The 23,948-nt window shown below is 52.4% G+C and overlaps 2 protein-coding genes across 2 annotated transcripts; one reads left to right on the top strand and one right to left on the bottom strand.

The window, feature by feature from the left end:
- The first annotated feature begins 1,303 nt into the window (after positions 1-1,303).
- On the top strand, positions 1,304-4,763 carry LOC138812672 (small ribosomal subunit protein uS9). The gene is made up of 5 exons (XM_070000759.1): positions 1,304-1,413; positions 1,581-1,682; positions 4,185-4,281; positions 4,399-4,446; positions 4,552-4,763. The coding sequence occupies exons 1-5, from the start codon at positions 1,366-1,368 to the stop codon at positions 4,695-4,697; spliced, it is 441 nt and encodes a 146-aa protein (XP_069856860.1). The 5' UTR covers positions 1,304-1,365; the 3' UTR covers positions 4,698-4,763.
- Positions 4,764-9,180: 4,417 nt separating this feature from the next.
- LOC138812668 (pleckstrin homology domain-containing family G member 2-like) lies at positions 9,181-23,295 on the bottom strand. Its single transcript, XM_070000745.1, is given in 20 exon segments — positions 9,181-9,440; positions 9,442-10,823; positions 11,016-11,838; positions 12,392-12,568; positions 14,289-14,305; positions 14,480-14,518; positions 14,605-14,652; positions 14,748-14,849; positions 14,936-14,969; positions 15,977-16,063; positions 16,154-16,246; positions 17,103-17,294; positions 17,454-17,591; positions 18,475-18,625; positions 18,835-18,881; positions 19,030-19,096; positions 20,430-20,533; positions 20,633-20,892; positions 22,957-23,066; positions 23,282-23,295. Coding segments are annotated over 19 exon segments (3,918 nt in total). The 5' UTR covers positions 23,045-23,066; positions 23,282-23,295; the 3' UTR covers positions 9,181-9,371.
- Positions 23,296-23,948: the final 653 nt, after the last annotated feature.

Here is a 23,948-nt window from a genome sequence, read left to right as displayed (position 1 = left end):
ATTACAGGAGTGGGCCACCAGCACCAAGCTTAATTCTATTTTGAGATCCTTGTGCAGTGTATGACATTCTCATCCACCTACCACAAAGAGTGAGGTGAAGAAATTCATATACTTAAAGCATTTAGAACAGTACACGACCTAGAGTCAGCAGTATTTAGGTGTGACTGTAATCATTGTCATGATTGTTTATTATGTAATTGTTCTAGGGTTTTGTTTACTTTTTGTGTGTGCTGGTACTGGAAGTGTGGCTCAAATGGTAGAGCACTTGTGTGTGCGTGCACACACACAATTTGCGGAATTCAGAAGAAAGCTTCTAGGGTAGAGATCCTGAAGGGGGACCCCGGGGATAGGACTCTGGTGTTTGTGTGAGAAATTCCAGAATGATTAGTCCCTGAAGATGTAGAAATTGTAGGAAAATTGGTGGGGTTGGGGAGGGAAATGGGAGAAAAATGACAGGAGGGGGTAACGAGTTCGACAAGAAATATACTCACTACCTTATATATGTAACTGTAACTCCTCTGTACATCACCTTGACAATAAAAATAATTCCAAAAAATTCTGGGAAAAGATTGACTCGGGGAAGGCTCTTGGGAGAATGTTGCAATAGGAAGCTCTGGCATAGGTGTCCTGGGAAATGAGGGTTTGAGAAAAGAGGAAGAATCTGGAGGAAGATTGCTGTGTTAGTGAGTCCTGAAGAGAGAATGACTGGGGTTGGAGAGGGCCCTGAGTGACAGAAGATTCGAAGAGGTTCAAGGGCCCAGGGCAAGGAGGGCTCTAAAGAGGCAGGTTAAGTGGGGTAGACTGAGAGGAAAATTCTGGGAGACGAGGGTTCCGGTAAGAGAATAGAAGACCGAAAGGGAGAAAAGTCGTCTAACAGAGTCTAAAGAAGGGGGGACAAATGGGGGGGGGGAGCTCTGATGAGCAAAGGATTTTAGAAGTGCTCTGGAAGGAAATGGATTCTGGCGGGGGGCAGAATTCTAAGAATCCAGCTTTATTTCTTGCATGAGATTCCTAAATGAAGACTGACCGGGGGATTCTGGAGATACAGAAAAAAAGGAAGATGGTATCAAAGAGCAGAGAAGGCCCAAGTGCAGAAGTAGAAATCCGCGACAGTAGGCGGGGCCAGATGCCAGGGGCTCTGGAAGGCTCAGGCCCCGCCCCCTCGACTCCTTAGGGCGTTCCCGCCACCTGCCCAGAGGCCCCGCCCCCAGCCATAAAGCGCTCTTTTTGTCGTAACGCGGCGCTCGGCGCGCCTGCGCAGACCTTAGGAGAAAAAAAAAAAAAAAAAGCAGCCGGGTTGGCCTCACTCTTTCCTTTTCCGGTTGTGGCGCCGCGCGGTGTGGAGCTCGTGTCTGCTTCGTAGCCATGCCGTCCAAGGGCCCGCTGCAGTCCGTTCAGGTCTTCGGACGTAAGGTGAGCCGATCGCGGGTGTCGGGGGATGTCCCGGGTTTGGGGAGACGCCGGTCGGGTGGAGGTTTTCTTGTATTTGGGGGAGAGTGAGGGATCGCCGTGAGAATCAGGGCCTACATTTCCCGTGTTCCTTTCCCCTCCCCCACCCCCGTCCCTTTTGCTTCCCGCAGAAAACCGCCACCGCCGTGGCCCACTGCAAACGCGGGAACGGCCTCATCAAGGTGAACGGGCGACCCTTGGAGATGATCGAGCCGCGCACGCTGCAGTACAAGGTGCTGGGATCCGGAGGGGCTTTGAGGATCGTGAGCGTACTCCATGATAGAACCAGAGGGAACCTGCATCCGAAACGGGTCTTTAGGACCACAGCGGGAGAGAATGGGACCTTGGAAACGGGCTAGAGTGCAGAAGATGTCAAAAAGCCGAGTTGGGGAAAGTGGGATCGAGGATGTAACAGGGGAAGGGCGGGTGCTTTGAAAACTTGGTTTGGCGGGGCGCTGGTGACTCACACCAGGTTTGTTTCTTGCATTAGATTAGGCTGAGATCGGGAGGAATGAGACTCGAAGCCAGCCCGAGCAGGAAATTTTCAGCTCCAATTAAGCATCAAAAAGCTGGATGTTGGAGCTGTGGCTCAAGTGGTAGATTACTAGCTCTGAGCAAGAAAAACTTAAGAGACAATGACTAGCCTTAGTTCTCCTAGTTCCAGTAGCAACACAGGGAAGGAAAAAAGAATCCTACTATGTTTGAAGCCTACTCATCTGGGGACCCAAGGTGGCCAGGGAAATAGCAAAATCTATGTATCTTGGACAATGTTTTTTGCTTTTGTACTCAGTGTTTGTGCTTGCCATGCGAGCATTCTACTGTTGTGCATGCACACAGCGTTTTCCTTGATTCTGGTTTTTTTTAAAAAAATAGAATCACATGTCTCTTTATGCCCTTGCTTGCTGGGTTTCAATCCTCCTATTTAAGATTCTAGAGTATCTGAGATGATGGGTGGGCAACGCCTCAGCTTTCTGGTAAGACAGGATCACCTGAACTTTTTGCCTGGACTGGCTTCAAAACATATAAAATTAACTTTTCTGAATAGGATTACAGGTGTGAGCTACCAGTTGTTATTTTTAAGAGCATGTATTCTTGTGGGAAAGGATTAGTTTTATTTCTGGTGAATCTCAAGTGTCTTGTGTGTGTTGATAGTGGGGTTTGAACTTGGGTTCTGGACACTTCCTGAGCTCTTGTGCTCAAATTTAGTGCTATACCACTTTGAGCCAAAACACTTCTAGTTTTCTTGTGGTTAATTGGAAATAAAGAGTTTCACAGACTTTCCTGCCCAGACTGGCTTTGAACCATGAGCCTCATATCTTAGCCTCTTGAACAGCTAGGATTGTAGGTATGAGCCACTGTCTCCTGGGTTTCTCAAGGTTTAAGACTTTGGGCAGTTTATTGACCTGTGTTCTTTGTTACTTTTTTTTTTTTGCCAGTCCTGGGACTTGAACTCATGGACTGAGTGCTATCCCTGAGCCTGTTTGTGCTCAAGGCTAACTAGTGCTTTATCACTTGAGTCACAGCTCTACTTCTGGCCTTTTCTGAGTAGCTTATTGCTATAGGAGTTTTAATGGACTTTGCTGCTCTGGCTGGCTTCAAACTATGATCCTCAGATCTCAGCCTCCTGAGTAGCTAGGATTACAGGCGTGAGCCACCAGCGCCTGTTAAAAAGGGAAGAGTAGGGCTGGAAAAGTGGCTCAGTGGTAAAATGCTTGCTTGCATACATGAGACCCTTGGTTTGATTCCTCAGCACCACATAAGCAGGAAAGGCTGGAAGTGGTACTGTGACTCAAGTGATAGAGTGACTCAAGCCTTGAGCTGAAGAGCCGAGGGACAGCACCCAGGCCCAGAGTTCAGGCCTCATGACCGGCCAAAAGGGTGGGTGGAGATATACACACTACAAGGCAGTTAAGAATTAGTAGTATATGATAGCTTTTGATAGCTGATACTAAATACTGTGTTTTGTTGTTGCTGGTTTGATTGAAGGATTTGCATGTGACCCTGATTGACAATTGGCCCAAAAGCTTCCAGCATAGTGAAGTCTCGAGGTGCACTGGTCTGGTTGCTAGAAACTAGTCCTAAGTGGTCAGGAATGGGGAACCTAGGGAAGTTTGGGAAGGGTTAAAAGGTGTGCTGTAGGTGGCACCACTGGGAAATTTGAAAGGGAAGACAAGGAAGCTGGGAATGTGGCTTAGTGATTAGAGTACTTGCCTAGTGAAGCCCTGGGTTCCATTCTTCAGTACCACATACACAGAAAAAGCCAGAAGTGGTACTGTGGCTCAAGTGGTAGGGCACTAGCCTTGAGTACAGAGGCTCAGGGTTCTAGCCCAGGCCCTGAGTTCAAACTGCAGGGTTGGCAAAAGAAAAAAAGAATAGGGTATCAGTGGCTCATGCCTGTAATCCCAGCTACTCGGGAAACAGATCTGGAGATAGCGGTTCAAACTATCCCAGGCAAGAAAGTTTGTGAGAGACTGATCTCTTAATTCAACACCAGGAAACCTGAAGTGGTGCTGTGGCTCAAAGGGTAGAGCACTAACCTTGAGCTAAAGAGCTCAGGGAGAGCCCAGGCCCAGAGTTCAAGACCCATGACTGACCCCAAAAACAGTTTCACTGAACAGAGTGCATGTATGGAGGTCAGAAAGGAGAGCTGAGTGTTTTTGTTGGTCTAAGAATTCATCCTAGAGGCTCGGAAGAGGTACAACTTCTGATCATTGCTTCTGCTCCTCTATATATAGTTACTGGAGCCTGTTCTGCTTCTGGGGAAAGAGCGGTTTGCTGGTGTGGACATCCGTGTCCGTGTGAAGGGCGGTGGTCATGTGGCTCAGATTTATGGTGAGTATCAGGTTCTGGACCTGTGGGGCTGGTTAGGTGGTCCTGGGAACAGGACCCACCCTGTCTTAGCCCCCTCTAGTTCAGATACTAACCCTTTATCATTGTGTGTCTTTACAGCTATCCGTCAGTCCATCTCCAAAGCCCTGGTGGCCTATTACCAGAAGTGTGAGTTGGGGGGTCGTTCCCAGTGGGTGATGGGTGATGGGTGATAGGGGGCTACGGGGAGGCGTCTTGTGGAGTTATCTGTATCTTTACCTTTCTCATCTCCAGATGTGGATGAGGCTTCCAAAAAGGAGATCAAAGACATCCTCATCCAGTACGACCGCACCCTGTTGGTGGCTGATCCCCGACGTTGTGAATCCAAGAAGTTTGGAGGCCCTGGTGCCCGTGCCCGCTACCAGAAGTCCTACCGATAGGCCCATTATGGGGTCCAGATTGGGGCTCACCTTTGTAATAAAGATTGTGGGATTTTAAGATTTCAAGGACTGTGATGTGCTTTTCTGTGGTGGTGGTGGGTCTGATGGATGGGATGTAAGCAGCTGTCCCCCAGCTCATGGCCAGACTTGATCCCACCCCCTTTCCTGGAAATGATTTTCAGTACAGGTAGGTGTAGGGTGCCGGCAGTGGTTCTGTTCCATCCTGGAGCCTAATTTTAACTGGGCTTGGGCACTGTCCCTCAGCTCTTGAGCTGCACAGCACCACTTCTGGTTTTCTGGTGGTGAATTGGAGTCTCGTGGACTTTCCTGCCTAGGCTGGCTTTGAACCACAATCCTCAGGTCTTAGCTTCCTGAGTAGCTAGGATTATAGGTGTGAGACACCAGTGCCCAGTTTATTTTGATTTCTTGCATTACTGGGGAATAGAACCCTGGGGTCTTCTGCACATACGACAAGCATTTTTACAATTGAGCTGCACCCCATTCTTAGTGGGTTTTCCCTCTGAGCTCTTGCTCAAACTGGCCTAGAACCCCTGGGCTCAAGGAATAAACTGCCTTAACCATAGGAGTACAGCCATAGAGTTCCATTACCACAACCACTAACACTGCTATTTTAATAGCAGGAAGAGTGGAGGAAACCTGGAAGGTCAACAGAAAAAGCAAGGAAAACTGCTTTGGCCTGTTACTTAAGTGGATGAGGGCCATGCCTACGTTGAAAGAGCTGCTTTGGTACGTGTGTGTGTGTGTGTGTGTGTGTGTGTGTGTGTGTGTGTGTGTGTGTTTTGCTGGTCCTGGGGCTTGAACTCTGGGCTTGGGCCCTGTCTCTGAGCTCTTGGCTCAAGGTTAGTGCTCTACCACTTGAGCTACAGTTCCACTTCAGCTTTTTTTGAGTAGTTTATTGGAGATGAGCCTCATGGGCTTTGCTGTCCTGGCTTAGTTTCAAACGTTGATCCTCAGATCTCAGCCTCTTGATTTGTTAGGATTACAGGTGTGAACTACAAGTGCCCAGTGATATATATATATTTTTTTAAAGATCTCCCATGTTACCTTGTATGTCCTGGAGCTCACCTTTCTGCTTCAGCCTCCTGTATATTGGGATTATAGACAGGTGTCAGTATTAGCTGCAAGGTTGGTTGTGAGCTTTTTTTTTTTTTTTTTTGGTCCACTAGTTTTCTTGGTGCCATTCCGCCTTCCTCCCCTAGGGGACACCTGGTAAAAAGTTCTGGCCTTTTTTTAGATCAGGTTCCTGTGTGTTCTGCCTAAGATTTCTCTGGGAAGTTTGTTTTCATGTCTGTAATGGTATTAGCCAGTTTACAGGTTGGATGTGTGGCTCAAACCCCTGAGCTTGAACCCCTACCTGCCCCCCGCAAAGTCAATATTAACAAAACCTTTTGTTGGTATAAGCCAAAATCCCAGTGTCCTGGAGGTTGGGATAGGTTCAAAGCCAGCCTGATCCTAATAGATAATGTGTGTGGCTTAAGCCATTGGTTTCTCCCTTTTGAAGTGCAACAGTAACAAGAAGTAGTTTGCCAAGGGTACATGAGCTGGGCAGCTGGGTGTTCTGGAAAAAATAGGCTATTCATACATAATAGTGGGTCTCCAGAACCTGTCTCCTGGGGAAAGTATGAGAACCCACTTTTTTTTCTTTGCTCACTTAACACCTGTCTTGAACATCTGTACCAAGCTAGGTGCTGATCTGGGGCCCTCTGTGGTGGCCATTGCTAGAGGAAGGGTTCTGGGGGAGCAGCCTGGAAGCTACCTTGGGGAGCAGAGATAATGCCTACTACCAATCTCAAGCAAGGCCATGGAGGGCTACACTGCTGCAGTGTTCCTTCAGTGGCCGGCTTTCCATGCATCTGTTTGGCCCCAGACAGCCACGCCTTCACGTGGCCATGCCCCCCAGCCACTGCTGTTCACCAATGGCTGACTGGAACCTTTTCTGGGCAACAGGAGTGAATGGGACATGAGCCCATAGCACCAGGTAGTTGCTGGTCCAGCATTCTGGGACATCCTCAGGTGGCCCACATTGCTAGCCCGAAAGGCAACCTGGGTAGCAGAGTGTTACGCAGCTCACCCAAGCTCTGAGCTGCAGGTGACTGGGTAAGGAGGGAGTGGGGACCAGGGGACCTTTGTCACCCCATGGGGTCCTCCAGTAGATTTTTGTGCTGTGGAACCACACCATGAAGCGGGGTTAGAAGATGAAGATACAGGAGTGAAGGACAAGCCAGGACCCTATTGTTTCTCCTGGAAGGTCCAGAGACCCTCTAACTGAGGTTTCTAGCTGCCTCCCAGAGGCACAGCTGGGACACATCTGGAGAGCAGCCTCTCCCCACCTCCTTCCAGGCCATGAAGCAGACAGTCCCGTCTTTCCCCACCCCCCACCCCTTCCTCCACAAATGCCAGGAATTCCGGCTTCAAGAGGCCCACAGGCCAGGAACTTTCCTTCAGCTGGGAATGTACAGCTGGGGGTGGGTGGAAGGAGTGGGGGAGAAGGGGAGGCCTAGACTCAGGCCTGACCTTAGGGAGGTCACAGCTCCATCTTCAGCCACTATACAGGGTTTAGGGTCTGCCTCAGTCCCCACGATGCAGCCTGGGTCTTGGTGCACAGTAGCCACAAAACACATGCCAGTAGCTATTTCTAGAATCCCAGCCTTGTGCTGGCTGGCTGCTCTACTTGAAGGAGCTTCCAGAGACTTCTTCCTCCTGTACCCTTGGGGGGCAACAAAGGGCCTTGGCACTGGAGACAAGCTCTAGGATGTATCTCAGTACAGGTGAAAGGCTGAGCAAGTCTCTTGTTTGTACCTCAATTTCCTCTACAGTGAATGAAAAACACTCTCAGGAGGCTAGGAGCCTGGGGGAAAGGGGGGGGTGTAGAGTCCTGAGCATCACAAAAAAGAAAAAAATTGCCTTCTTCCTTTTAGGAAGGGGAAGAGGTAAAGACCATTAAAAATATATATATATGAATGAGCTTATACGGATTGAGTACTGCTAAGCGTTCAGTTAGGCTCAGATCTTTTGCGATGAGCCAGTTGAAGTTCAGATTCCTAGGCCCTTGCTTTCCAAGTTTTCAGGGCGGGGGGAGTAGGATGTTGCTATGGCGGGGGGGGGGGGCAGATCTGAGGAGAACTGTGATTTAAACAATGCCTTTGGTGAGTCAGATGTTCAGGCCCTGTTGGGCAGTGGCTCACACACCCGGAGCATGCCAACATCATTCCTGGAGGCAGATAATGTTGTCATTTTACAAGGCAAGAAAACCCCCCAGAAGCCCACAGAGCCAAATCACCCACCAAGCAGAAAGGTTGGGGCTGAGATGTACGGCCAGGCAACCCCGGGGTGGAGGCAGCTGGCATAGAATTCCAGGGAAAGTTCCACAAGCTTCAAACACACTGCTTAAATCATGTCCTAAAGTGGGCATACCATTGGTGGGTGGGGCAGAAAGATCCTCACATAAAAGACTTTTGTCTCTGGGCTGAATTATTTTGTTAGGGGGTAGGAGTATGTTGAGGAATGATAGAAGGGCCCAAACAAGTGGGTGGGCCCAAGAACTGGAACATTTCATAAGCAGGGGGAAGGAGGGGAAGGGAGAGGGATGCCAAGGGAAATCAGACTAATGTGGGGACAGACTTCCCCAAAGATCCAAACCTGGACTGCCTTAAGTTTTGTTTTGGTGCCAGTACTGGGGCTTGAACTCAAGGCCTGGGTGCTGTTCCTGAGCATTTTTTACTTAAGGCCTAATGCTTCATCACTTTGAGCCATAGTCCCACTTCCAATATTTAGGTGGTTCACTGGAGATAAAGAGTCTCACAGACTTTCCTGCCAGGCTGGCTTTGAACTGAAATCCTTAGACCTCAGCCTCCTGAGTAACTAGGATTGTGGGCAAGAGCCACTGGAGCCTGGCATGCCTCAAGAGTTAATATGGACTTGTCTCTGAAATGGAGCTGTGGCTCAAGTGGTGAGTGCTAGCCTTGAGCATAAACACTCAGGGACAGCACCCAAGCTCTGAGTTCAAGGCCTCAAACCAGCACACATACTCACAAAAAGGCCAAGTGGGTGAGAGGAACAGATGGACAGTGGCAGAATACCATGAAGTGGATGGACTGCTGAGGGAACAAATCTCAAGGGGTTTCTCCTTGGGACAAGAGTAGTTGTTGCCATGGCTGACCTCAAAAGTCCAGATTGACACAAGTGATTCTCCTACCTCGGCCATCTGAGTAGCTGGGACTACAGGTATGTTTCACCATGCCCAACTTGAACAAGACTGCTCAACTTGGAACCTTCCTGGATAACCATCAATGCTAACCCCCTTAAAACCACACTCCAAACTCCAGCAGCCCCAATGTTGGATAATTCTCCAAAGAGCTTGAAGTTCTCCACGCTTCCAGAACCATTGCCCCCGTTAACATCAGCCCCCTTTCCCACTGATCACATCACCTCCCTCCACTTCCAGAACGGGGACAACCGCACATCATTTCATCATATGCATTAATTCACAAAAGAAATGTGACATCTCCTTCTCCATTCTCTGTGCATCTATGGAGGTCAGAAGAAGAAGGACATCCCAAGGGGCCCGGAAGTCCCAGACACATTCTAGAGTTGTTTGTGGAGTTCAGAGGACATGGATGGTATTCTGGTTGATTGTCCTGACTGTGTGAAAGCTCACAGGTGTGAAAGCATATCAGGAGCCACCCCCTGGGCTCTGGGAAGGCCCCCAAGTTCCTGGGTAGGGGGCCAAAAGGGCAGGGTGATTCAACCTGACCTGGGCCTTAGCTGGTCGTAGCCGCCCTCCGCCTCCTACATGGATACTGACGGTGGTTGCGTAACTCAGCCGTCTTGCTGGAGGGGGTGGAGGCTGGGGCTGGGGGGGTGGGGATGGCGCCCGGGATGTGGGAGCAGAAGAGGACCAGGAACCCCGAGAAGTTAAGGAGACCTCTCCGCCAGGTCCCTGCCGCCGAGCTAAACTCTGGCTGATATAGGAGGCGGCCAAATATCGGGAAAGGGCGGTGGCATTGGGGCCCAGGAGCTGACGGGTCGGGGGTGGGGGGCTGCAGGGTGGGGTCGAGTCTGCAGGCTCTGACTTTGTCATAGGAGAGGGCAAGGGGCCTCCAGGTTTGGATAAAACCATGGTGGCCTGAACCGGGGGGGACCACCGGTGGAGATGATCTGGAGAATTCTCTTGCTCAGCCAAAGACATGACGGTTGGAATAGGGCTGTGTGGGCAGTTCTGTTGATCCAACAAAGGTGTAGCGGGTTGGGGGGCTTGTGTGTCTGTGAGGCTGTTCCCCTGAAGCAGAGGGGTGGCAGCAGTAGCCCACGAGTCTGGAGGAGCTTCTTGTTTGGGCAAAGGTGGGGGATCTTGGACCCCAATGTCCTTAAGGTCTTGTGGCTGGTGTAACAATGTGGCACCTGTATCCTGACCGTCTGGGAGATCCTCAGAGCCAAAAGGTGACGCACCGGCTGACATTGGACAGCTCGGGTGGCCTCCAGCGGCCAGCAGAGGTGAGGCACCTGGACAAGAAATCTCTGCAAGGTCATCTGACAAGGGCAGTAGGGTGGCTGATGGGATCTCATGGTCCACGCTGCTCCCACGTGTTGGCACATGGTGGGTGGCTGGGTCAGAAACAGAGGCTGGGCCTTGATCGTCCTGGCATTCTCTCTGCTCAATTCCTGGGGAGCTGGCTGGGCTCTGGCTCTCTGGTGGCTCTTCTTGCTCAGCCAATGAGGTGGAAGCTGAATCGGTGACATCAGAATAGCTTCTCTGCAGAGAAACCTGGCTTCCCAACTGGCTTTGATCGGACCAAGTTGAAACATCTGGACACTGGACATCTGCAGGGCTGTCCTGTTCACTGGGCAAAGGTGATGGGGCTGGAGGCTGGTTCCTGAAGTCTCCTTGTTCCGGCCAAAAGGGAGGTGGCTGAATGTGGCTGTCTAGATGGTCTTGCTCAGGTACAGTTGAGACACCTAGGCTCTGGCCACTCAGGTGGGTTCCCTTAGACAAAGGGGTGGCAGTTTGAAGCAGAGCAGCAGGGCCCAAGTGGACAGATTCCTGGGAACAGGTCATAGGGAAGGCCAGCTCACACACTAGCACGTGTCCAAAGGCAGGCGGAGACCCTGTGTGCAAAGCAAACAAAATTAATGCCAAGTGCAGCGGCACACACCTGTAATCCCAACTACGAAAAGCATGACTCTACCTGAAAAGTAACTGAAAAGGAAAAGGGCTGGGGAAGGGGGGGGGTGCATAGCTAGGCAAGCTTGAGACTCTGACAAGCCACCTCTGCAGACCTACCATGGAGCAGATCTCACCTGGCTCAGCCTCCTCTTGGGGCAGACAGGGGGCTGGCTGAGGTTGGGCCAGGACCCGTGGTCGGCGGCGGGGGGCATTGATGGATGCCTGTGTCTCAGCCCTCTGCATCTGCTGGATGCGTTCACTGTAAAGCCGGGCCAGTTCTCGAACCCGGGACGCTGCCCGCTCTGAATGTGGGGCTCCTGCCTTGCCACTGCCTCCACCAAGATCAGAGTCTTCCAGGATCAAGAGAGGCTCGGGGAAGCCGGGCCGGGCCAGACGACCCTGCTCCATAGCCTGCCAGGCACTCCGGATTTCTGAGCAGGAGCGGAATTCCTGTTCATCCGCAAATCCCTGAGCTTGAGTGACATCTTGGGGTTGGAAAGTTTGGGATGAAAATCTTCTCACTTCCTCCTGCCCTGTCCTGCTTCCTGAAGAGGGATCTCCCAGTTTTCCAGGATCGTTGGCACAGATGAGTTCTGGTCCTGGGAGCCAGGAGTCATGGGGGACAGAGGAAGGGTTGGGGACATCAGAGCCACTAGTTATGGCTGGAAAGCAGGGCACTTGAGGAATGTCAGGGAGGCTGTGAACATCCGGGACCTTGGGAAGGCTGGCAATGTCCGGCATGTCAGCTGTGTTGGAACTTTCTAGTTCCTCTAAGACATGGAGTGGAGAAGGCTCCCTTTCATCCATCTCCGGTTCTTCCTCTTCTTCCTCCTCTTCTTCCTCCTCCTCCATCTCCTCTTCTGAAGACTCTCTGTTGGGCAAGGATGTGAGGGCTTTGCTGTCATCTGGGGCTTTTGGGATATCTCCAGGGAACTTGGAAATGTCATGGGTAGCTGGCTATAGGGGACACAAGAAAGATGCCAAAAGTTATCTGGAGTCAGGAGTGGTTGGCTTAAGTGGTAGAGCACCAGTCTTTTTTATTTATTTATTTTTTTGGGGGGGGTCTGGTCGTGGGGCCTGGGCGCTGTCCCTCAGCTCTTCAGTTCAAGGCTAGTGCTCTACCACTTGAGCCACAGCGCCACTTCCGGCTTTTTTCTTTTTGCTTATGTGGTGCTGAAGAATTGAACCCAGGGCCTCAGGCGTGTGAGGCAAGTGCTCTACCACTGAGCCACCTTCCCAGCCCGAGTACCAGTCTTGAGTAAAACAAGCTAACAGGCAGGGCTGGGAAGGTGGCTCAGTGGTAGAGTGCTTGCCTTGCATGCATGAGGCCATGGGTTCAATTCCTTAGCACCACATAAGCAGAAAAAGCCGGAAGTGGCACTGTGGCTCAAATGGTAGAGCACTAGCCTTGAGCTCAAGAGCTGAGGGACAGCGCCCGGGCCCAGAGTTCAGGCCCCACGACCACCATCACCACCAACAAAAATGCCACAGTGATAGATGCCCTGCTCACCCCTGGATCCCGAAGGCCTCTCTGGCTCAGCAGTTCCAAGATTTCCTCGGTGATGGAAGTCCCTGAGGGGTCCAGTGAGGGGGGCCCAGGGTCCTCGAGGTCTTCCCGGGGTCCAGAAGCTGGAACTGGTGGCTGTGGCTCTGAGGAGGGGTAAAGTTCCTCTTCACTGCCATCATGCTGTGAAAAGGGGAGATGGTGAGAGCCAGAAGGGTCCTTTTCTCTCTTCTCTGTCCTTCTTTCCTTCCTTCTTCCCTCCCTCCCTCCCTCAAGTACTGGGACTTGAACTCAGGGTCTGGGCACTGTCCCTGAACTTTTTTTTTTTTTGGTTGGTCATGGGGCTTCTTCAGCTCTAGGCTTGGGTGCTGTCCCTGCGCTCTTCAGCTCAAGGCCAGCGCTCTACTACTTGAGCCACAGCGCAACTTCCGGTTTTCTAGTGGTTTTTAGTGAAGGTAAGAGTCTCACAGACTTTCCTGCCCAGGCTGGCTTTGAACCAAGATCCTCAGATCTCAGCTTCTTGAGTAGCTAGGATTATAGGATAGGCGTGAGCCACTGGCGCCCGGCCCTGAACTTATTCTGAGCTGCAAGTTGGCATTCTACCACTTGGGCAACCACAGTTCCACTTCTGGCTTTTTGCTGACCAGCTGTGATCCTTAAATCTCAGCTTCCTGAGTAAGGAGAACACATAAGAGATATTTGACACCTGGTCCCCTAAACTTAAAAAAAATTTTTTTTTTTTTTTTTTTTTAAGTACTAGAGATTGCTTTCTAAGCAAGCCCTCTACTACATAAGCCATGTCTCCAGTCTTTTGGCTTTTAGGGCCTGGACGCTCTCCCTGAGCTCTTTTTGCTAGTGTTCTTCCACTTTGGACCACAGCTCCAGTTCCAGGTTTTTGTTTTTTTTTGGTCGTGGGACTTGAACTCTGGGCCTGGGCACTGTCCCTGAGCTCTTCAGCTCAAGGCAAGTGCTCTACCACTTGAGCCACAACACCACTACAGTTTTCTAGTGGTTTATTGGAGATAAGAGTCTCATGGACTTTCCTTCCCCGGGCTGGCTTTGAACTGTGATCCTCAGATCTCAGCCTCCTGAGTAGCTAGGATTATAAGTGTGAGCCATCAGGCCCGGCTCAGTTCCAGTTTTTGAGTAGTTAATTGGAGATAAGAGTCTCCTAGGGACTTTTATGACCAAGTTGGCTTTGAACTGTGATTCTCAGATGTAAGCCTCCTGAGTAGCTAGGATTACAGGCAAGAGCCACCAGCACACAGCTAGAGCTTTTTTTTTTCTTTCTTGCTGGTCCTCTGGGCCTGGTAACTGTCCTGAGCCTCTTTTGCTCAAGGCTAGCATTCTACCACTAGCTTATTTTTTGTTTATGTGTACTGAGGTATCAAAACCAGGGCTTCATGCATGCTAGGCAAGTACTCTACCACGAAGCCACATTTCTGGCCCCCTGGCTAGAGCTTTTTATTTATTTATTTATTTATTTTATTTTTGGGTCCAGTCGTGGGGCCTGAACTCTGGGCCTGGGCACTGTCCCTCAGCTCTTCAGCTCAAGGCTAGCACTCTACCACTTGAGTCACAGCGCCACTTCCGGCTTTTTTCTTTTTGCTTATGTGGTGCTGAGGAATGGAACCCAGGGCCTCAGGCATGCAAGGCAAGCACTCCACCACTGAGCCACCTTCCCAGCCCTAGAGCTTTTTTATAATAAGAGTTTTACTAACTTTTGTCCAGGGGACCTGAAACCATGATCCTCCTATCACTGAGTACCTGAGATTACAGGCGTATGTCATGGAGCTCAGCTTAGACCCCTTTCTTTTGTGGACTCCCAACAGCCTGGACCCTAAGTTCCTTTCTCCATCAGGAGTCTGAGGTCCCCAAAACTTTGTCTTGGGGTATTTCTTACCTTGAATCTAGGCTTTGCTGGGATGGAGAGAGGAAGAAAAGAAAAGATTTAATGAGCTGTAAGAATAAGATTTATTCCTTATATGGGGGGGGGAGGCCCTTCCCCCAATCCCACCTCACCCATTCATTGCAGGCATTCCCCTGGGGGAAGAGACAGACAGACAGATGGACAGACATGGACCCATCACTGACCGTCCTGTGGGAACGTGACATAAGGGTCTTTCAGCGGTTCTAGGGAGGAGAACAGCAGTGTAAGGAGCCAGGTGTCATTAGAACCCCTGGGGTAGGCTCTAGGGGTTTCCCCTGGGGTTACTTACCAGATTGCCTATAGCCACGGCGACTGGCAGAGAGCCCAGGAGATGGAGCTGGAAGAATCAGGCAGAATCCAGCATGAGGCAGGTACCAGGCTCCCAGGGTAACAAGGAACAATGAATACCCAGGCTCCATCTTTTTTTTTTACCTGTGTTCCTTCGGCCAGGGGTGAAAATTCTAGCATCTCGAGGCCGGGGAGACCCAAGGGGAGGTGTAGGGGGCTCAAACACAGGCTTGCTCTTTGGAGCACCTGTAGGGAACAGTTTGGGGGAGTGAGCTTATGCAGGATTCTTTACCTACACTTGCCCGTGCCCCCAGCCCCAGGCCCCAACTCACAGTGAAGGCTGTTTTCCAAAAGAACTTGCTTTGCCTGAAAGACACCAGGATGTGCAGTTGGGGATGGGGTAGTGAGGGGCTTGTGTTCAAGATGGTTGACTGGGAATCCTTAGCACAGTGCTAGTTGGTAAACTGAATCATCTCTCCACATGAGAACATTAAGGCCAAGAGAAGGGAAATGAAAGGACTGGAAATGTGGCTCAAGGGTTGGAGAACCTGCCTCCCATGAGTGAAGTCCTGGGTTCGAGTCCAAGAGCCCACAACAGAGACTTGGCAGAGCTGGAATTTAAACCTAGGATGTGCCCGGAGCAGGTGGCTCATGAGTATCATCCTAGATTAAGGTTCAAAGCCACTCTAGGCAAGCAAGCTGTGAGATTTTTATCTGGAAGTGGTGCTGTGGCTCAAGTAGTAGAGATCAGTCTTGAGCAAAAAAAGCTCAAGGAAGACAGTGCCCAGGTCTTAAGTTCAAGCCCCAGGACTGGCACAAAAGCAGCGTAATTTATTTTATTTTGGCGACAGTTTTGGGGCTTGAACTCAGGGCCTGGGCTCTGTCTCAGAGCTTCTTTTTGCTTAAGGCTAGCACTCTACCAATTGAGCCACAAGAGCAGTACTTCTGTTTTTTTTGTTTTTGTTGGTCCTGGGGCTTGAACTCTGGGGCTGGGCTCAGTCCCTCAGCTCTTCAGCTCAAGGAGAGCACGCTATCACCTGAGCCATAGCGCCACTTCCGGTTTTCTGGTGGTTTACTGGAGATGAGTCTCACAGACTTTTCCTTTCCAGGCTGGCTTTGAACTGCGATCCTCAGATCTCAGCCTCCTGAGTAGCTAGGATTACAGGCATGAGAGCCACCAGTGCCTGGCACTTCTGGCTTTTTCTGAGTCACTTTTATTGGAGATAGACGAGTCTCATGGACTTTCCTGACTGGACTGGCTTTGAACCCTGATCCTAAGATCTCCTGAATAGCTAGGATTACAGGCGTTAGCCACTGAGCCTGGATAGAAGACCCTCTGTACTTGAGTGCCCCCGCTATGGCAGGGGATGTACCTTGGCAGGGATGGAGGCGGGGTGGTTCTCAAAGAAGAGGCGCTGGAGGCAGTGAATCCAGAGGCGCTTCTCTTCTTGGTTCTTGGCCTAGAGGTGCAGTTAAGGAGCTAGGAGCCAGGTCTGGGGGTGGGGGGGTGAGGGCGGGGCCCCAGCCAGCCATGCCCACCCCACGCTCACCTGAAGCAGATGCCTGTGTTTGGGAATGGTCAGATCGGACACCTTGAACCCCAGAGGGTCTCGAGGACTCTCGCTCACACTCAGGTTACAGCACTGCGAGGGGAGAAAGACAAGCTGACACCTCTCTAGACTCCTCCTTTCTCTTCCCCCACGGAGACCTCTCCTGGGGATAAATCCAGGTTCCCAGAAGCTCTCGGCTCACAGCTGATGACTCCTGTTGCCCGCTGATCTCGCTTTATTAGTTGGATGGTGATTACTTTTCCAGAAATGGAACCCAGGACCTTGCTTACATGTGAGGCGAGTGTTCCAACCCTGGGCTACATTCCCAAACCCTGGCCTGGCTTCTAGCACTTTTCTGTTTCTGTCAGTCATAGAGCTTGTACTCAGGGCCTGGGTGCTGTCCCTAAGTTTCTCTGCTCAAGGTTAGTGCTTTACCACTTTGAGCCACAGCTCCACTTCCAGTTTTCTGGTAGTTAATGAGATTTTCCTGCCTGGGCTGGCTTGGAACCTTGATCCTCAGATCTCAGCCTCCTGAGTAGCTAGAATAAGAGGTAGGGGATAGACCACCACGGGTGATTCTATTTTTCTTTATTTGGCCAGTCCTGGGGCTTGAACTCAGGGCATGAGCACTGTGCCTGAGCTTCTTTTTGCTCAAGGCTAGCACTCTACCACTTGAGCACAGCACCATTTCCAGCGTTTTCTATTGATGTGGCACCGAGGAATGGAACCCAGGGCTTCGTGCATGCTAGGCAAGCACTCTACCACTGAGCCACCTTCCCAGCCCCCTCTGTTTTTGAAGACTGAACTTGAACTATGATCCTCCCCTCTCTGCCTAAGTAGCTGGAATGGTAGATGTGAGGCACTGCACCTGGCTTTGCTTCCCATTGTGGAGGTGGAGGCAGAAAGCACTTTACAGGTGTGGCCCCTGCTCCTCCATCCCCAGACTTACAAAGATATGACCCTTGTAGGCATATTCTGGTCCCCGACGTTTGGCGATGAGCAGCATCCTTGAGAACAAGAAGAGCAGTCTCTCCCCTCCTCTCAGCCGGGGGCCGCCCCCTCGGAAGGCTCCCTCCAACACCAGCTCCCCAAAGGCGCTGAGCTCTGGGCCAGTCCAGCCCCCCAGCCGCCGTTGCACTTCCTGCTGGGACCCACGCCCAGGCCCAGAGCCAGGCCCAAGCATGGACAGGCCAAGATGGGGAGGTTAGTGACAGGGATCTGCTTGTCCCAGTCCCATCCCCCCCTCCAAGACTGTACCCCCCTTCTCTCAGTCAGCCAGCCTGGCCACCCCCAGGTCCACCTGGAGGCGAGCTGCATGCTCCTGTTTCCGCTTCATGTCATTGATGTACCATGCCACGGCGGTCATAGACACAATCGCTTCTTCTACCATCTCCCGGCTGCCAGTGCCCGGGCCCTCAGCCCAGTGCTTACCTAGTTCCTGCGAGGCATCCGCCAGGCACACAGGATGAGGAAGAAGAGAGACAGAGATAGGTAAAGGGAGAAGCTCAATCAGATGCCAGTGTCCCATGCCTGTCACCCTAGCTACTCGGGAGGCTAAGATCTGAGGATCACCATTTGAGGCCAGCTGGAGCAGGAAACTCTTAGCCGGGTGCTGGTGGCTCCACCTATCATCCTAACTACTCAGGAGGCTGAGATCTGAGGATCAAGGTTCAAAGCCAGGGCAGGGAAGTCCATCAGACTCTTTCCTCCAATTAACCACTAGAAATCCCAAAGTGTAGCTGTGGCTCAAGTGGTAGAACATTAGTCTTGAGCACAAAAGCTCAGTGACAGCACCCAGGCCCTGAGTTCAAGCCCCATGACTGACCAAAAAACAGCAAAAAATAAAAATAAAAAAATAAAAAAAAAGAAAATACCCTCTTTTCTCCCATGAACCAACAAAATGCTGGAAGTGGAGGTGTGACTCCAGTGGTAGAGCACCAGTCTCCAGTGGATAAAAACCAAGTGAGAGCCAGGTGCCAGTGGCTCACGCCTGTCATCCTAGCTACTCAGGAGGCTGAAATCTGAGGATCACAGTTCAAAGCCAGCCAGGGCAGGAAAGGCCATGAGACTCTTATCTCCAATGAACCACCAGAAAACTGGAAGTGGTGCTGTGGCTCAAGTGGTAAAGCACTAGCCTTGAGCTGAAGAGCTCAGGGACAGCGCCCAGGCCCCGAGTTCAAGCCCTACAACCGACAAAAACAAAAAAATATAAAAAGCAAGAAAAAACTATAAGGGGCTAGGGTCTGTGCACCCAAAGGTGGGGATGGATGGGACCTTCCCCGATCCCTGCCCAGTGCCCGTCTCCGGGGACCACAGCTGACCTGCAGCAGGAGATGGTACTTGAGGATGCGCTGGACGGGTTTCAGGAGGAAACTCTGCAGGGGCAGTGAGTGGTGCAGCTGGGCCTGGCGCTCTCGCAGCCACATGGCAGCTGGCGGAGACACAGACAGCTCCCGGAGCAGGGCCAGGGAGCTGCGGGCACAGCACCCATCAGCAGGGCCCGGCAGCTTCCAGGAGGCAGGGCTGGGAGGGGGTGGTCAGCGAGTGGCCAGGATCGGGGTTGGCAGCGAGGGTCTGGCAGGGCTCAGGGCTCAGTGTGTGACTGGGTGGGTCAGAGGGGAGGCCCCTGAGTCCTGGGCACTGTCTTGGTGCCCATCAGGGACTCCTTGTCCACCCCTCACCTTGGGTAGTTCATGCAGTACAAGGTGTAGATGTCAAAATCCTCACTCTGTTGGGGAGGGGGGTCAGGGAGACAGGGGAGGAGTCAGGGAGACACCAGACCAGGTCTGAGTTTCCCATTGCCCTCTGTAGTCCAGGCCCCATCCTGAGAGGTTGTCTACTCCCCCACCCCCAGCCATTCCCCGGCCCACACTCACCCTCTGCACAAAGCACTCGGCGATGCCCCCTGCACTGCTGCTGCCTTCCAAGTCCTCCAGGAGCTCGCTGTGGGGGAGGGGAAGGGTGAGGACTGCCCCCCCCCCCCATCATCTCCATCTCCAAACAGGGAGGACACCAAAGAGCACTGTGGGTAATAGTGATGGCCACTAGTTTCTCACAAGAGGACGGCTGATCCAGAGAAAGGGGCTAGAATGTTACTGAAGGCTTCGTTTCCTAGCTGGCATGAGTTTGGAGGGAGGAGGGGAGTTTCATGGCCTGGAGGAGGGGACTATTCTGATCTCCCCACAACCTATACTATAGTTTTTCTTTTCTTGGTGCTGGTCCTGGGGCTTGAACCCAGAGCTTGGGAGCTGTCAGTGCCTAAGCTTTTGAGCTTAAGGCTGACGCTCTACCACTTGAGCCACAGATACACTTCTAGCTTTTTGGTGGCTCACTGGGGAATAAGACTTTCCTGCCCAGGCTGGCTTTGAACCTTGATCTTCAGACTCTTGAGTAGCTAGAATGACAGGCGTGAGCCCCTGGCAGCTGGTTTATAAGTCTTTTACTCATTGATTACTAACTCAGGGACCGAAGCCAGGGCCCCCTGGATGCTAGGTTAGTGCTCTACCACATGAGCCACACTCAAGTTTTGGTTTTCCTTCCCCCGGCCCCCCCCTCCCCCCAGTCTTGGGGCTTAAACCCAGGGTCTGGGCACTGTCCCTGAGCTTTTTTTTGCTCAAGGCTAGCACTCTATCATCTGAGCCACAGCACCACTTCCAGCTTTTTCTGTGTATGTGGTACTGAGGAATAGAACCTAGGGCTTCATGCATGCTAGACAAGCACTCTACCACCAAGCCACAATCTCAGCCCCTGAAGTTCTTATTTTTAAGTTCTAGTCATTAGGACAAAGCCCCCCCCCTTTTTTTTTTTTTTTTGCCTAGGCTGGCTTCAAACTGTTGTTCCTCTTGCCTCTACCTCTTGAGTGGCTGGGATTACAGACGTGAGTCACCAATCACCACTCTCAGCTCTGAAGCTACAATGACCTGTTGCAACCCTAAAACCGTGCACTGTGAGGCAGGATCCTCAGCATCGTTCAGCCCTCCATGTCTATATGGTTTCCTTGGCAACTGGGAAAGTTCACTGACCATACCAATGCTCCATGGATCATGGCCTTGAGGCTCCAGGGGACTCTCGGATTCAGCCCTGAGGCCAGATCTAATACTTAGACTCCCCCCATGTTGACCCTTGGTTCTTGTCCCAGTGTGGGGAGGTCCTCATCTCAACGCTGTAAGCACTCACCCCTACTCTGGGTCCTATCTCCCCAGGATGATCCTGGTCTGGTGTCACTTACACCAACCAAGACAGAGGATCCCTCAACCTCCCCCCTCCCACCCCTGACCTGTTGAACTCGTAGATATCCTCGATATTGGCGAACAGTGTGCCCACTTGTTCCACACTCAGCCCCAGGACCCCACCGCCATCCAGCAGGGGCCCTAGGTAATCCTGTGGGGCAAATCACGTGTGTTAATGATTAGGGTTCGGGGTCTGGCCTAAAGTTTCCCACTGCCCCTCACCTCCACCCCCAGGATGCTGGCACCTCACCTCCACAATGCTGCGGAGGTCCCTGACATAGGCGCGCTCCGTCTCCACGATCTCACGGGCCACACGCTCCAATCTCGAGGGTTTTGCTGAACCTGGGGTCCCCATGGGCGACAGGTGCAGGCGGATGGGGGGCCCTGGCAGGGGCTCTGGCTTGGAGGATGGGCAGACTGGGGTAGGCCCCGGGGCTGGGTCTCCCTCAGAGCCCACTGTGCTGAGAGAGGTGGAGCTCCCAGAACCTCGGGGAGAGGCCATGGCCGGGGCTGCAGGAATGGGGAGGAGATCAGGCTTTCTCCTTCCAATGCCCCCACCCATCCTGGTGGTCCCTCCTTCTCCCTTCCCTCCCACTACCTAGTCTTTCTTACTTTTTGTCAATTGTAGGGCTTGAACTCAGGGCCTGGGTGTTGTTCCTGGGCCTCTCTGTGCTCAAGGCTAGCGCTCTATCACTTGAGCCACAGCACCACTTCTGATTTTTGAGTGGTTAATTGGAGATCAGTCTCATGGGAACTTTTCTGCCCAGGCTGGCTCAAACCACAAGTCTCAGATCTCAGCCTCCAGAGTAGCTAGGATTTCAAGTGCCTGGCTTGCCCTATCTTTCATTCAGTCTTATCAAGCTATTCAGAGGATCTGAGGATCCTGGTTCAAAGCCAGACCAGGCAAACAAATCTGAGGTACTCTTAACTCCAAGTAACCAATAAGAAGCTAGAAGTAGGCCAGATGCCAGTAGCTCACACCTGTAATCCTACTCAGATATGAAGATGGTGGTTTGAAGCCAGCCCTGGCCGGAACAGTCCATGAAACTCTCTATCTCCAATTAGCTACCAAAAAAGCCGAAAGCAGAGCTATGGTTCAAGTGGTAGAGTGGTAACCTTGAGCAAAAAAAGCTCAGAGACAGCACCAGGACCTGAGTTCAAGCCCCAGGATTGGTAAAAAACAAAGTACAAGTGGAATCATAGTTCAAGTGGTAGAGCTCCAGCATTCTGAGTGAAAAAGTCGAGTCAGAGACCCTGCCAGGCGCCCATAGCTCACATCTGTAATCCTAACTACTCAGGAGGTTCAGATCTGAGGATCACAGTTCAAAGCCAGCCCAGTCAGGAAAGTTTGTGGAACACTTATGTCCCACTAATCAGCAAAAAAGCCAGAAGTCGAGCTGTGGCTCAAGTGGTAGAGTGCTAGCCTTGAACAAAAGAAGCTCAGGGGACAGTGCCCAGGCCCTGGGTTTAAGCCCCAGGACCGGCAAGAAAAAAAATAAGTTTGAGGGGCTGGGAAGGTGACTCAGTGGTAGAGTGCTTGCCTTGTGTGCATGAGGCCCTGGGTTTGATTCCTCAGCACCACATAAGCAGAAAAAGCCAGAAATGGCGCTGTGGCTCAAGTGGTAGAGCACTAGCCTTGAGCTGAAGAGCTCAAGAGGGGCAATGCCCAGGCCCAGAGTTCAGGCCCCACAACCAACCCCCCCCCCAAAAAAAAGTTTGAGACCTTAAGTTTAAGCTCCAGTACTCGCACAACAATAAATAATTTAGTTCCATCAACTACCCGAGTGTTCTTTCTGTTCTCCATTCCTGTAATTCACCTCCGAGTATCAACCAGATAGATCTTTCTGAATCTGTCCATCTGACCTGTCAACATAAAGGGCTAAACTCCTCTTCATGCCTTCAGGTTAAAGTCCAAACACCTTCGCTTTGTGCACTGTGACCAGGACAGACTTCCTTCAGGCTAGATCTTTTCCCATGACCACACCGCATGTCAACTTGTAATTATTTAAGGCAGCTACTCGGGGCCTTTGCACATACCATTCGCCCTGCGCACAGAATACTTCCTTGTTTTCTGCCAAATTCCTTTCTCCTAAGGTTTTATGGCTGTTTAGTTGTGCTCGCCTCCAGAAGCTCCCAAGACTGGACTCCCACAGCCTGTAAGCAGTGGGTGGGGGGGGGTCTCCCCTCTCTCAGCTCAGGACTCCCCCCTCTGGAGGCCAAGATTTGGAATAAGCATTGGGCCAGGTAGGGTAGAGCTAGACATTCTGTCTTTTCTGTGTGTGTGTTTGTGCTGGTGGTAGGCCTTGAACTCAGGACCTGGGCACTGTCCCTGAGCTCATTCCCTCCAGGCTGCTGTCCTACCACTTGAACCACAGCACCACTTCCGGCTTCTCTACTGGTTAATGAGCGATGACAGTCTCAAGGGCTTTCCTGCCATGACTGGCCTTCACCCAGGATCCTCCGATCGCAGCCTCCAGAGTAGCTAGGATTACAAGGGTGAGCCACCAAGCGCCTGGGCTCCTCATCCTTACCTTGACTGCCCTCCTCTCCCCCCTCCCAATGTGAGATACTCACCTGCGTGAGTGTGGCACACAGCTGGGCAGTCACTCTGGAGGCCGGGGCTGGGTTTAGCCAGGCTCAGCCCCCGAGCCCCCTCAGGCATGGCTGAGGGGTACAGCAGCGGCCTGTGGAAAACACCACCATCACCCTCTCCCCCCAAGGGGGCCAACCCAAACTCACCAAGATGCAGGGTTACTTAATAGGAAGTTGGTTTAAATCCACTGAGAGAGGGGTGAAGGGAAGGAGGGAGGGAGGAAGAGGGGGGGAGAGAGAGAAGAGAGCGACCCCTGGGAATCAGTTAGGAGGGAAACCCACGCCAAAGGACTAGGAAAAAACCTACGGAAAATGACGGGAAGATTGAGACAAAGGGGCTTGAAGACAAGCCAGAGTCCCAGCAGCGAGAAGTCCCCGTGGGGGGGGAGGGGGGGTGAGGGAGGGCCCGGGGTGGGGGTGGGTATCAGCGATCCTGGGAACGTTCGGGCTCTGGCTGGGAGCGCCAGGCCCAGGGGCAGAGCTGGGAAAAGCCGTGGGCGGGAGGCCGCGGGGTCCCCGGGGAAGGCGGAGGCTGGGTGGGGGTGGGGGGACCGGATGCCGGGGTCCTGCGCGCGGCTCCCTCCTCCTCCCCCCTCCCCGTCCGGCGGCGCTGCCGGGGCGCTGGCCCCGGGCTCTCTACCTCCCCCCCCAGCTCCCCCCTTCCTCGGATCCCACCCCACCCGCGGTCCCGCCGGCGCCTCCGCTCGCCCCCCGCCGGCACGCCCCCCTCATTGTTCAGCGGCGGCGGCGCCGCCCCCTCCCCCGGCCCCGGGGCCCCGCGCCGCCAGCTCCGGAACGGGGGAGCCCGGGCTGCGAGCCGCCCTCCCCCCCCCACGCGGTACCCCGACTCGCGGTGGTGATGGTGGCGGGGGGCTGGTGGTGAACTTGGGGTTCTCCAGAATCCGGAGATCCTCTCGGCCGAGTTTCTTGATGTTCTCAGGAAGGGATGCTGCGAATTTCGACTGTGGTTTCAG

The sequence above is a fragment of the Dipodomys merriami genome, unplaced genomic scaffold, assembly GCF_024711535.1.
Source record: "Dipodomys merriami isolate MVZ:Mamm:240054 unplaced genomic scaffold, mDipMer1.0.p SCAF_106, whole genome shotgun sequence".
Classification (NCBI taxonomy): Eukaryota; Metazoa; Chordata; class Mammalia; order Rodentia; family Heteromyidae; genus Dipodomys; species Dipodomys merriami.
This window is presented reverse-complemented; position numbering and strand designations above follow the sequence as displayed.

Coding starts and splice junctions, on each gene's coding strand:
- LOC138812672 (XM_070000759.1), top strand. CDS start 1,366: ATGCCGTCCAAGGGCCCGCTGCAGTCCGTTCAGGTCTTCGGACGTAAG. Junction 1,683..4,184: donor CGCGCACGCTGCAGTACAAG/GTGCTGGGATCC, acceptor CTCTATATATAG/TTACTGGAGCCTGTTCTGCT. Junction 4,282..4,398: donor TCATGTGGCTCAGATTTATG/GTGAGTATCAGG, acceptor GTGTCTTTACAG/CTATCCGTCAGTCCATCTCC.